The following is a 12,468-nucleotide window of genomic DNA, read 5'->3' as shown; positions in this document are numbered from 1 at the left end:
ACACAAACATGAGGGCAATGGCCATGACATTGGATTAGGATAGGAAAATGAGAACAACAGATTTCAGTTTGAGGTATTGCTCAAGCAGGCCACAAAGGTGGATTTTGAACAAAGACCAAGATGAACAGAATATTATGGCAGGCGAATAAGCGTGGTGAATCAGAGATCTTTAAGGGGCTGTCCCACTGCGGCGACCTAATTGGCGAGTTTAGGAGAGTTTGAAAACCTCATGAAGACCTCTTTCGACCTCCTTCGACTATGTTGAAGACTAGCTTCGACTAGCTTCGGGAAAATTGGACACCGAATAGTGGGGAGTGAAGACGACCTCCCTTTGACCTCCCTTCGACTATGTTGAAGACTATCTACGACTATCTACGACTACCTTTGATTACCTTCGATTACCTACGAATAACATGCCGACCTACTTCGACTAAACCTACGAGTAAAAAAGTATTGATTTTTTCCATGGCGACCTTTTATTACGTGCGGGCATTTTTCAACATGTTGAAAAATACGCCGTGACCTAGCTGAGGCCTCGAGTACGCGGGGACTACTCTCGAGCATGAAGGAGAGTTACAAAGACCTCCTAGGACCTCGTGTCGACCATGCTGCGAGTATGGGTAGAGGGCAAACTCGCCTGAACTCGCGGATTAGGTCGCCACAGTGGGACAGCCCCTTTATTGTCAAAGCAAAGAGAACAACACACACGCGAATGGGGGAAGGTTGACCCGGGTTTCATTATATATACACTAGGGCACACCCCTATACCTCGTGACAACTCCTTCCTGCCATTACCCAGTCATGTGACCCGACTGCCGAGGGTTCGCATAGTAAGTGGCCTAACCACCGGGTGGCGCCACAACATTGTGATTTACTTTATAGACTGTCATTTTCAATGAGTTCAAGTTTTTAGAGTGTGGCCAGGAAATGTAACTTTGTTCATCCCAGTAATTTAATTAGATAGTCAGCTCACCCAGTGTTGCTTGCAGGACAATGTCAGTGAAATTGGGTGATGATGGTAATTATAATTGGCTTATCTCCATTTGTGGTAGCACACACTAAGGAATCATTGATTTATTCTGTTGTGTAGTCTATTTTGTACCAGATATACCTGGCATACACACTTAAGGTTGTAGCAAGTTCTGCTTGAAACCTGGAGTCATGTTCGTGACTGGTATGTTTTGTTCAACTCCAGCTTTTCAATTACCTACAGATTTGAGGGCAAGGTACTGAGAATTTGCCTCCTCACTAAAGAAGACAGCTGTGTCTTTTTGTTTCCAAATTAATGGGGGCCAAAGTCTTTTTAACTTTATTCCTTTACCAAATTTTGTCACAGGTTTTGGTCTGTCATGCTTTTTAATTTTCATGGTTTTGTAGTGTTGTAATAAGCCTGGTGGAGGGGGAGGGGGGGGGGGGGGGGGGGTGAAACTGGTAAGTAAAAAATTAATCTTATTGTTTACAATCACAATTTTGTTTTTAATACCTAAAATATTTTTTAACTGCAAAACAATATTCAAGTTTATTTCATGAAATTGCCATTGTGCTATCAGTATTTTACTACCTGAAATAATTAAACCTGATGTGATTTTATTGAAGGTGCTGCAATGGAGGAGCTTCATAGCCTCGATCCTCGACGGCAGGAGTTGCTGGAGGCGAGGTTTACGGGTGGCGTGAGTACTGGGAGTGGAAGTGGAAGCACAGGAACTAAAGTAAGTCCTCAATAGGTCACTAGATATTGACAAAAAGGTGCAATTTGCTGTATTATTTGGGTACACAGGAGATATAGATGCTGGAATCTTGAACAAAACAAAGTGCTAGAGTAACTCAGCAGGTCAAGCAGCATCTGTGGATGGAGTGGATTGGCGAAGAAGGATCCTGACGTGAAATGCCACTTATCCATTCCCTTCACAAATGCTGTCTGAACCGCTGTGTTACTCTAAACACTTTATTTTGTTCAAGATTCCAGCATTTGTAGTGCCTTGTAATTTATCCTGTGTACCCAAATTGGATACAATTTTATTTTTTTATTTTAAATGAATTATTTTTCCAAAAGCTACCTTGAGATAAAGCATTATGTTTAAAAAAGTACTGCAGATGCTGGAAAAATCGAAGGTAGACAAAAATGCTGGAGAAACGTAGCGGGTGAGGCAGCATCTATGGAGCGAAGGGTCTGAAGAAGGGTGTCGACCCGAAACGTCATCTATTCCTTCGCTCCATAGATGCTGCCTCACCCACTTAGTTTCTCCAGCAATTTAGTCTACCTTTGAGATAAAGCATGATTTTATGTAAAGAAAATGACATATTAAAAAAGCACAAACTAATGATGGGCAAGATTTTGAGCACAAATAAGTAAAATTGGCAAGATTTGCCTTCATTTTCCTGTGAAACTGAAAGCAATTTTATGATTTGTAAAGAGGAAAAATCAGTGTTATTCATTGTGAACCAACATTATGGTAAGAGTTCAGCGAGGGAGGCAAACTTGGATTACAAATGCTGTAGAGGGTTCCAAGACAGATCAGGTGAGGCACAAAGGCTATTCCCATGTTGATTTTCATGAAAAGAACAGAAGCAGTTTAGACATTTTAACCTTTGGATAAGTTATTAGTCTAACATATTCTTTAAAATATCCCACAAAATTATTTAATATCTCTCAAAAAGGTTCCTTCTGGGGGGATGGCTGAAGATAGGGTGGTGTTGTCTGTGATGTCAGATCATTGGTGGATGCAAAGCTGTCAATAGGTTCTTGGTACCAGCTTAATTAAAACTATTTTCATAACAATCTTTTATAAAAGATCCTTTTCCCAAAAAACACACAACCTTATGGATGATATCTACTTTGAACTAATTGCTTAACAATAGTTTTATTTAATTATATTTGTACAAATGCCAAATACTGTAAATGCTATAATTCTGAAATTAAAAAATGGCAAATGTGAGAAATAACCAGCAGGCCAGGCATCTATGTTTAAAGAAACATAAGTTTGGCTGAAGATGCTGGTATTGCCCATGACGTCAGATCATAAGCGACTGCAAAAGCTGTCAAATAGCTAGGCTTAAGGAACTTTTGTGAAAATTGACACAAATAAAAAAATATGCATTGTTAATTCCTAGTTTCCACTCATTTTTGTTATTTTCTTTTCAAAACAGGTTTTAACAAATAATGAATGTTCTAACCACAGTTTTGGAAGTCTTGGATCATTAAGTGACAAAGAGTCAGAGGTATGTAGTAAGCTGATCTTCAGCTATACTTCCTGTGGTATACTTCATGTGAATTGTGATTAGAATTCCCATTTAGGTTTGGAAGATTGCTCTGAAATGTGTTCAGTTATTAACATATTATAATGTTAATTGAAAATATCATCGTCCAAACTAGAGTGAAATACGTTGGCTGGAATTCTTTGTCTTTAAGTATTCAATTAAAGTTTAATATTTTCTCAATCATTGCACCGCTGCAATCAGAGCCGGATTTACCACTTGGCTTCATAGGCTGAAGCCTAGGGCCTAGAAATCTAGGGGGCCTCCGGCCAAGGCAGGATACCTGCCGTTCAACTCTGAGCAGGCCCCCCCTCTCTATCTCTCTCTCTGTCACTCTCTGTCTCCGCCCGCCATCCATATCCGTTTCCGGGCCGTTGGGTCTCCACTCTCCGCTCGCTCCTCATCCACCGGCACGGCCGGCCGCCTTGCACATGCGCACCAAAGATCCTCCGCTATAGGATCTTTGATGCGCACTGCTACGGCCAGCACATCCTCCCCCTGCATAAGCGCACAACCACGGCCAGCACATCATCGGCCGCCCTGCACATGCGCACTGCCACGGCAACTGGTCAGCCTCGCTGCGACCGCTGAAAACCAACGCAGAATCACTCCCTGGAACTGGAGTAACTCCCTGGAATACTCTTGAACTTGAACTTGCTTCTGGTTTCCTGGTGCTCCAAAAATATTCTAAATACAATTTAAACTGGAGGTGGTGGAGGGTCCATTACCAAACTCCAAACTCTGAACAATAACAGCCTATTGCATTTTATCTGTTTATTTATTGTGTACATATATCGTCTATGGTATATAAACACACTGAACTTTTATCTCCAGTTCTGTATTATGTTTACATATTCTGTTATGCTGCAGCAAGCAAGAATTTCATTGTCCTATCTGGGACACATGACAATTGACTTGATTCTTGACTTTTGAATTGAGCAAAAAAGGGTTCTTGGGAAAAAAGAACTACTTTAAATTTAGTTGCGTCTGGTTGCGTAACTATGGTAGGGTGAAGACTATTCCATGCTTTAATTGTGCGGGGGAACTCCATGGAGCAGCCAGCAACTCTGGATGGAAAAAATTGGGTGACGTTTTGGGTAGAGACCCTTCTTTAGACTCCCTCTGGTTTTAGTGTTTTTAGTTTAATTTAAAGATACAGCGTGGAAACAGACCCTTCAGCCCACCGAGTCCATGCCGACCATCGATCACCCGTACACTAGTTCTATCCCACACATTAGCGACGTACGTCAAGAGTGTTTTATTCTCACGTCCCAGTTTGAACAATGAAATCCTTACTTGCAGCAGCACAACAGAATATGTAAACGTAGTACTCTGTAAACAATGTTATAAAACGAGAAAACAAAATGGTGTATATTTATATATAACTAAATAACTATATATATATATATGTATATGTATGTATATGCATGTATGTATATGCATGTATGTATATGCATGTATGTATATGCATGTATGTATATGCATGTATGTATATGCATGTATGTATATGCATGTATGTATATGCATGTATATGCGTATGTGTATATGCATGTATGTATATGTATATATGTATGTGTATATATATGTATATATATATGTATGTGTATATATATGTATGTATATATATGTAAGTGTGTATATGTATGTATGTATGTATATGTATGTATATGTATGTGTATATATATGTATATATATGTGTATATATATACACATATACACACACATATATACACACACACACACACACACACACACACACACACACACACATATATATATATATATATACTAGACCAAGTGCAGACCCGTTGGGTCTGTTTCCCCAACGGCGTTTGCGGGGGGGGGGGGGGGGGGGGGGGGGGGGGGACAGCGGCATCACACTCACACTAACCACCCCCCCAAACACACAGGTGGGGGGTGGGGAGGAGAGGGAGACGGGGTGGGGAGAGGGGAGTATGAGAAGAGGGGAGGGAGGGGAGAGGAGGAGGAGGAAACGGGAGTGATTTGTGAGGGAAAGGAGAGCGGGGTATGGGGTGAGAGAGGGGGATGGGGGAGAGAGGTGTGGGGGAGGGGGGGATGGGGAGGGAGGGAGGAGGAGGGAGGGAGGGGGGAGAGGGGTGGGGGAGAGAGGGGAAAGAGTGGGGAGGGATAGCGGAGGGGGAGGGCTGGAGAGAAGTGGAAGAGTGGGGAGGGAGGGGGTGAGGGGTAGGGGGAGTGATGGAGAGGGACAGAGGGGTAGGGGGAAGGGGGGGGGGAGAGAGGGAGGGAGGGGGGAGTGTGGTGTGGGGGAGGGAGGGAGAGGAGGGGTGGGGTAAGGGGGGAGTGGTGGAAGAGGGACAGAGGGGTAGGGGGCGGGTGGAAGAGAGGGAAGGGGGTGGGGTAGAGAGGGAAGGGCGGGTGGGGGATGAGAGGGATGGGGTGGGGAGGAGGGGGGGGAGAAGGGTGAGGAGAGAGATTAGAGAGAGGGGCGGGGGTGCGATGTGTGGGGGGTTAGGGAGAGAGGAGACAGAGTGTGGATGGGAGGGAAGACGTGGGAGGGGGAAGGGCGGTGGGAGAGAAGGAGAGGGAAAGGGGTGGGAGAGAGCAGGGAAGGGGATGTGGGGGAAGAAAGGGATGGGGTGCGAGGAGGAGGGGGAGGAGAGGGGTGAGGAGAGAGGGATGGGGAGGGGGAGAGAGGTGTGGGGCATGGGCAGAGGGAGGGGAGGAGGGAGATGGGGTAGAGAGGTGGGGGAGAGGGAAGGTGAGTGGGAGAGAGAGGGAGAGGGGTGAGGAGAGGGAAACATAGAAACATAGAAATTAGGTGCAGGAGTAGGCCATTCGGCCCTTCGAGCCTGCACCGCCATTCAATATTATCATGGCTGATCATCCAACAGTATCCTGTACCTGCCTTCTCTCCATACCCCCTGATTCCTTTAGCCACAAGGGTCACATCTAACTCCCTCTTAAATATAGCCAATGAACTGGCCTCAACTACCTTCTGTGGTAGAGAATTCCACAGATTCACCACTCCCTGTGTGAAAAATGTTTTTCTCATCTCGGTCCTGGAAGATTTCCCCCTTATCCTTAAACTGTGACCCCTTGTTCTGTACTTCCCCAACATCGGGAACAATCTTCCTGCATCTAGCCTGTCCAACCCCTTAAGAATTTTGTAAGTTTCTATAAGATCCCCCCTCAATCTTCTAAATTCTAGCGAGTACAAGCCGAGTCTATCCAGTCTTTCTTCATATGAAAGTCGTGACATCCCAGGAATCAGTCTGGTTAGCCTTCTCTGTACTCCCTCTATGGCAAGAATGTATTTGGTAAGGGAGATGGAGAGGGGGGAGGAGAGAGGGGTGGGGTAGGGGAAGAGAGAGGTGTGGGGGAGGGGGGACGGAGGGGAGGAGGGAGATGGGGTAGGAGAGAGGGGGGGAAGAGTGGAAGGAGGGGGAAGAGTGGGGAGGGAGAAGGGGGGTGGGGGAGAGGGATGGGGGTGGGAGGAGGAGGGGAGGAGAGGGAGAAGGGGAGGGGAGAGGGGTGGGGGAGGGGTGGAGAGAGGGATGGGGAGGGGGAGAGTGGTGTGGGGGATGGGGGAAGGGGGCGGGGGAGAGGGAAGGTTGTGGGGTAGAGAGGGAAGGGGGTGGGCGAGGGAGGGATGGGGTGGGAGGAGAGGGAGATGGAGAGGGGGAGGAGAGAGGGTGGGGAGGGGAGGAGAGAGGGATGGGGTAGAGAGGGGAGGGAGGCGAGGAGAGAGATGGGGCAGGGGAAGAGTGTGGATGGAGTGGGAAGGGGGAAAGGGGTGGGGGAGAGAGGGAAAGGGGTGGGGGAGGGAAGGGGGTTAGGGGGTGGGGGAGGGAAGGGGGTTAGGGGGTGGGGGAGGGAAGGGGGTGGGAGGAGGAGGGGGAGAGAAGGGAGAGGGGTGAGGAGAGGGGGAGGAGAGGGATGGAGAGGGGGAGAGAGGGATGGGGAGGGGGAGAGGTGTGGGGGAGGAGAGGGAGGGATGGGGAGGAGGGAGATGGGGTAGAGGAGGGAGGGGTAAGAGTGTGGAGGGAGAGGGCAAGGGGAGGGGGAAGGGGTGGGGGAGAGAGGGAAAGTGGTGGGGGAGAGAAGGGGGGTGGGGAGAGAGGGAAGGGGGGGAGGGAAGGGGGGTTGGGGAGAGGGATGGGGGTGGGAGGAGGAGAGGGAGAGGGGTGAGGAGATGGAGAGGGGGAGAGAGTGATGGGGAGGGGGAGCGAGGGATGGGGGAGGGGGAGAGAGGTGTGGGGGAGGGGGGGAGGGATGGGTAGGGGAGGGAGGGGTAAGAGTGTGGAGGGAGGGGGAGAGGGGTGGGGAGAGAGGGGAAATAGTGGGGAGGGATAGTGGAAGGGGGAGGGCGAGGGACAGTCCATCTGTTCCCCATTCCCTATCACCCCCAATCCTCTTTCTCTATTCCCACACACGTGATGACACAGGCTGCGGGGGTAGGGGGGAGGGGCTGGGGCTGGGGCTGGTGCAAAGGTATATGTAAATGGATCCGTTACGATTGGACATATGTGAGCATTGGGCATTGTGACATCACACGATGGAACGTTCACCAGGGGCTGGGGCTGGGGCTGCTTCTATGGGTGAGAAGCAGTCTTCTTTTGAAATTTGGGGTGGGGGGGGAGGGGGGGAGAAGGATTTGATTAAAAATGAGTACGACAAAATTTAATCAGGAGTGGATACTTAGAATGAAAAGTGAAATCTCTACCGAAATTGAAAAAATCTCGGCGATTCTGCGTCTGGTGTCGGCGTAGCAACGAATCAAAGGCAGAAAAGCGGCCGGCAAGCAGCCGGACGTACGGACAGCGGACGGATGGCGGCAGCCACGGAGTTTTAAAGATAGATAGATAGATATATATATATATATATATATGTGTGGGTGTGTGTGTGTGTATAATACACACACAATTTCCCTCCTGGGATTAATAAAGTTCTATCGTATAGTATCGTGTGTGTAGGAAGGAACTGCAGATGCTGGTTTAAACTGAAGATAGACATAAAAAGCTGGAGTAACTCAACAGGTCAGACAGAATCTCTGGATAAAAGGAAAATATTACGTTTTGGGTTAGGTCTGAAATAGATTCCTGCACACCTTTGGAATGTGGAAGGAAACAAGAGCACTCGGAGAAAACCCATGCGATCAAAGGGAAAAGGAGCAAACTCCATACAGACAGCATCCATATTCAGGATCAATTCCGGGTCTGTGGCACTTTTAGGCAGCAACTTTATGGCCAATGTACTGCCCCGTAGTCTTGAACTGAATTAAAACATACAGTAGCTGTAAAGGGGGACATAGCGTCACTTGGAGATTTAAGACTGAAAATGTATATATTCATTTTTTTAGTAACCAAAGTTATCAACATATAAGTTTTTGTGTGTTGGAAAACAAAATATCGTGGCCGGGTTGCCTGCCCCGGACTAGTAGAGAGAGCGAGCCCGGGACGGAGTAGCCAGCCTTCCGCCCAGTAGCTACCCGCCAACCATCACCTCCGCCGATTGCGCCTGTGCCGAAGGACACTGTGGCTGGCAGGCGGGCCGGCAGAAGGCGCTGAGGTGCGGTCGGTTCCGCTGTCCGGTTCCGGCGGCTGCTAGCAGCCACCCAAACTACTTCCCTCCCCGGCCACAATGCCGTGGCTCCTCGGCCGGAGCGCTGCGGCAGCGGTGAGTGAGTGAGTTGCTGGCATGATCCCCGACCCCCTCCTTCTCAACGCTCCTGCCCTCCCTGCAACTTTACCCCTGGCAGCCCAGCCAATTTGTGCAGCCCAGGCCATGGTGACCCGGGCCAGGCTCTCCACACACTGTGAAAGGAACTCTTCCCCCCCCCTCCCCCAAGCGGCGCTGTCCTTTTACAGCCGCTTCCCACTTTACAGCCGCTTCCCATCAGCTGCCAGCAATGAGGGATAGACCTGGCTATTCTTTGTACTGTAGAACGGCATATACATTATCTTCATGGAGATTCATGGAGATCACCAGTTGCTGGGTGTTTTCTCTGGTGATGCTCTGCCAGGTCTGTATTGCAGCCATCTTTAGCTGATGCTTGTGTTGGGGACTAGTCCTCTTCAGTTTTCTCTTCAGTATATAAAAGGCATGCTCAATTGGGTTCAGATCGGGTGATTGACTTGGCCACTCAAGAATTGACAATTTTTTTGCTTTGAACAACTCCTTTGTTGTTTTAGCAGTATGTTTGTGATCATTGTCTTGCTGTAGAATGAACCTCCGGCCAATGGGTTTTGAGGCATTTGTTTTAACTTGAGCAGATAGGATGTGTCTATACACTTCAGAATTCATTATGCTACTACCATCAGCAGTTGTATCATCAATGGCGATAAGTGAGCCAGTACCTTAAGCAGCCATACATGCCCAGGCCATAACATCCCCACCACTGTGTTGCACAGATGAGGTGGTATTCTTTGGATCTTGGTCAGTTCCTTCTCTCCTCCATACTTTGCTCTTGCCATCATTCTTTTTTTTCTTTAAAAAAAAAATATTTTCATTAGAGGTGATGTACAATAATATAAGACATGAATAACATATTACATTTCATGTACAACTTCTTATTTTAAATTTAATAGTAGAACAAAAAGGTAGGAAAAGCAAGAAATATTGAGAGAGAGAATATTATATAGCTCGAAAAAGTAAAGAAGAAGGTGATGTGAACTAAGCAAAAAGAAAAAGAATAGGAGAGAAAGGAGAGAAGAAAAAAAGAGAAAGAGATTGAAAGGGGTATGCCTCCTTCATATCTTTACCGACCTCTCACCCGGTTCTGAAACACTTAATTCCTAAGGTTGTGTTGCACCACATGCTTGTAATAAGTCGATAAATGGAGACCAAATCTTTAAGCTCTTGCCATCATTCTGATATGTTAATCTTCTTCTCATCGGTCCACAAGACCTTTTTTCAGAACTGTGTTTGCTCTTTTAAGTACTTCTTGGCAAACTGTAACCGGGCCATCCTATGTTTGCAGCTAACCAGTGGTTTGCATCTTGCAGTGTAACCTCTGTATTTCTGTTCATGGTCTTCTGCAGACAGTGGTTATTGACAAATCCACACCTGACTCCTGAAGGGTGTTTCTGATCTGTTGGACAGGTGTTTGGGGGTTATTCTTTATTATAGAGAGAATTCTTCTGTCATCAGCTGTGGATGTCTTCCTTGGCCTGCTAGGCCCCTTGCGATTAGTAAGCTCACCAGTGCTCTCTTTCTTCTTAATGATGTTCCAAACAGTTGATTTTGGTAAGCCTAAGGTTCGGCTGATGTCTCACAGTTTTATTCTTGTTTCTCAGTCTCATAATGGCTTATTTGACTTTCATTGGCACAACTTTGGTCCTCATGTTGATAAACAGCAATAAAAGGTCCGAAATGTGATGGAAAGACTAGGTGCTGAGAGTTCTCTTATACCGGCATTAAGGAGGCAATTAAACACACCTGAGCAATTACAAACACCTGTGAAGTCACGTGTCCCAAACATTATGGTGCTCTGAAATGGGGGGATTATGTATAAACACAGCTGTAATTTCTACATGGTGAAACCAAAATGTATAAAATGACCTTTATTAAAATCTGACAATGTGCACTTCAGCCACATGTGATTTTTTTCTATTGCAAATCTCAAATTGTGGAGTACAGAGGCAAATAAATAAATGATGGGTCTTTGTCCCAAACATTATGGAGGGCACTGTATAATGAAAGGTTGAGCAGGCCAGGACTTTATACCTTGATGCAAAGGAGGATGAACGTTTAAGAAACATTTGTAAAGGTACATGGATTGGATAGATCTAGAGTGATATGTGCCAAACGCAGGCAGGTAGGACTAGTGTAGATGGAACATGTTGGTCAACGTGGACAAGTTGGGCCGAAAAGCCTGTTTTCACACTGTATGAATCCATGACTCAATTACATTATAATGTCAGAAATTACGATTCGATCCCTTGCCAGTTGCAGTTTCTCAGCACTTGAAACAGTCCATTCCTGCATTCAGCAGGTCTAGGCAGCATTCAATTAAAGTTGATAAATGGCAAGTAACATACCCAAAATGGCAAGCAAATTTCCCAGAAAATGATGATTTCCATCGTCAGAGGCTATCCACCTGCTCCTGCCACCATCCTGATGTGGAAGAATATTACTAACTACTTGTATTCCTGATCCAATAGCATTGTGTGTCAATCAGTTTTGTCATTTGGAAGGCCATGTGAGTTAATGCTGTGGAAGATGTATGGAAATTATTTGTAGTTCAAACTATGTAAAGTTGGCAAAGTTGCCAATTGGTGATTGTGTGATACATAATGTTCACTGGCGTCTCCTTGTAAAACACGCTTAAGGGAAGGCTATAGTTTGAACATTAATGGTTTCATCAGCGGAACTGAATTTATAAGTGACATTCAAGTCACATCGAAGTATCATTTAAAAAAAAAAACGAAAATAAGTTTATTAGTGATGTGCATTGAGTCCATTCACAAGCTAGATAGCTTTTGTTGTCCATTTATAAACTAAGTGGTAGATTGTGATTTTTGTTTACTCTTTTGGAACTTTATTGCATCCAGGGCCAACATTTATTACCCAATCTCTAAGTGACCGTACAAAGATGTGTTGAGCCACAACCTTGAATTATGTGTTTGGTTAGTGGAAGGAGGTATGAGTAATGATAGATACATATTGAGGTTTAGGCCCAGAGATGGAACATCTTTCCAAGTCAAGATGGCGAGCAACTTGGAAGGGAACATGCAGGTGCTGATATTTCCATGCACTTGAAGCTCTTGTCCTCAGTGGTTTGAGGTTGTGAGTTTGCCTGTTAGTGTCAGGTTGAGTACCTGTTGTGCATTTTGTAGATGGCTCACACTAGAATCAAATGTACATTGGTAGTAAAATAAGTTGCTTAGAATGGTTGATGGAATAACAAGTAAACTTGCCATTTTATTGCAGATATTATCAACCATATGTGTTGTTGAATCTGCCTGACCCAGAAAAATTGAGAATATTACATTATTTTTCTGATTTGTGCCTGGTGGATGCTGGATAGTTTTAGTGTTGACATTTGCCTCACTCTTCACAAGATATCCTGCTACAGTGTTCTACAAGTAGTACGGTTGATTTTCTGGTCAGTCGTGACATTCGAGATGTTAATGATGGGTGAAGCAGTGATGATAGTGTTACTATCAAGGACTGTTATATTCTCTCTTATTGGATGTGGTCTTTATTAAATGTTTTTGAAGCACCAAAGTT

At 45.7% G+C, this 12,468-nt stretch overlaps 1 protein-coding gene across 1 annotated transcript in view; it reads left to right on the top strand.

Annotated features, from left to right (window-relative positions):
• Positions 1-12,468, top strand: part of tlk1 (tousled like kinase 1) — a 134,571-nt gene that overhangs the window by 55,939 nt on the left and 66,164 nt on the right. Inside the window, exons 2-3 of the mRNA XM_033024012.1 lie at positions 1,597-1,709; positions 3,148-3,219. Of these exons, the coding sequence (XP_032879903.1) occupies positions 1,597-1,709; positions 3,148-3,219 (185 nt within the window). The remainder of the gene's footprint in view (positions 1-1,596; positions 1,710-3,147; positions 3,220-12,468) is intronic.

This window comes from Amblyraja radiata, chromosome 7 (assembly GCF_010909765.2).
Source record: "Amblyraja radiata isolate CabotCenter1 chromosome 7, sAmbRad1.1.pri, whole genome shotgun sequence".
In the NCBI taxonomy this organism is placed as follows: Eukaryota; Metazoa; Chordata; class Chondrichthyes; order Rajiformes; family Rajidae; genus Amblyraja; species Amblyraja radiata.
The sequence above is the reverse complement of the archived record's forward strand: the minus strand, read 5'-3'. Positions and strand labels throughout refer to the sequence as shown.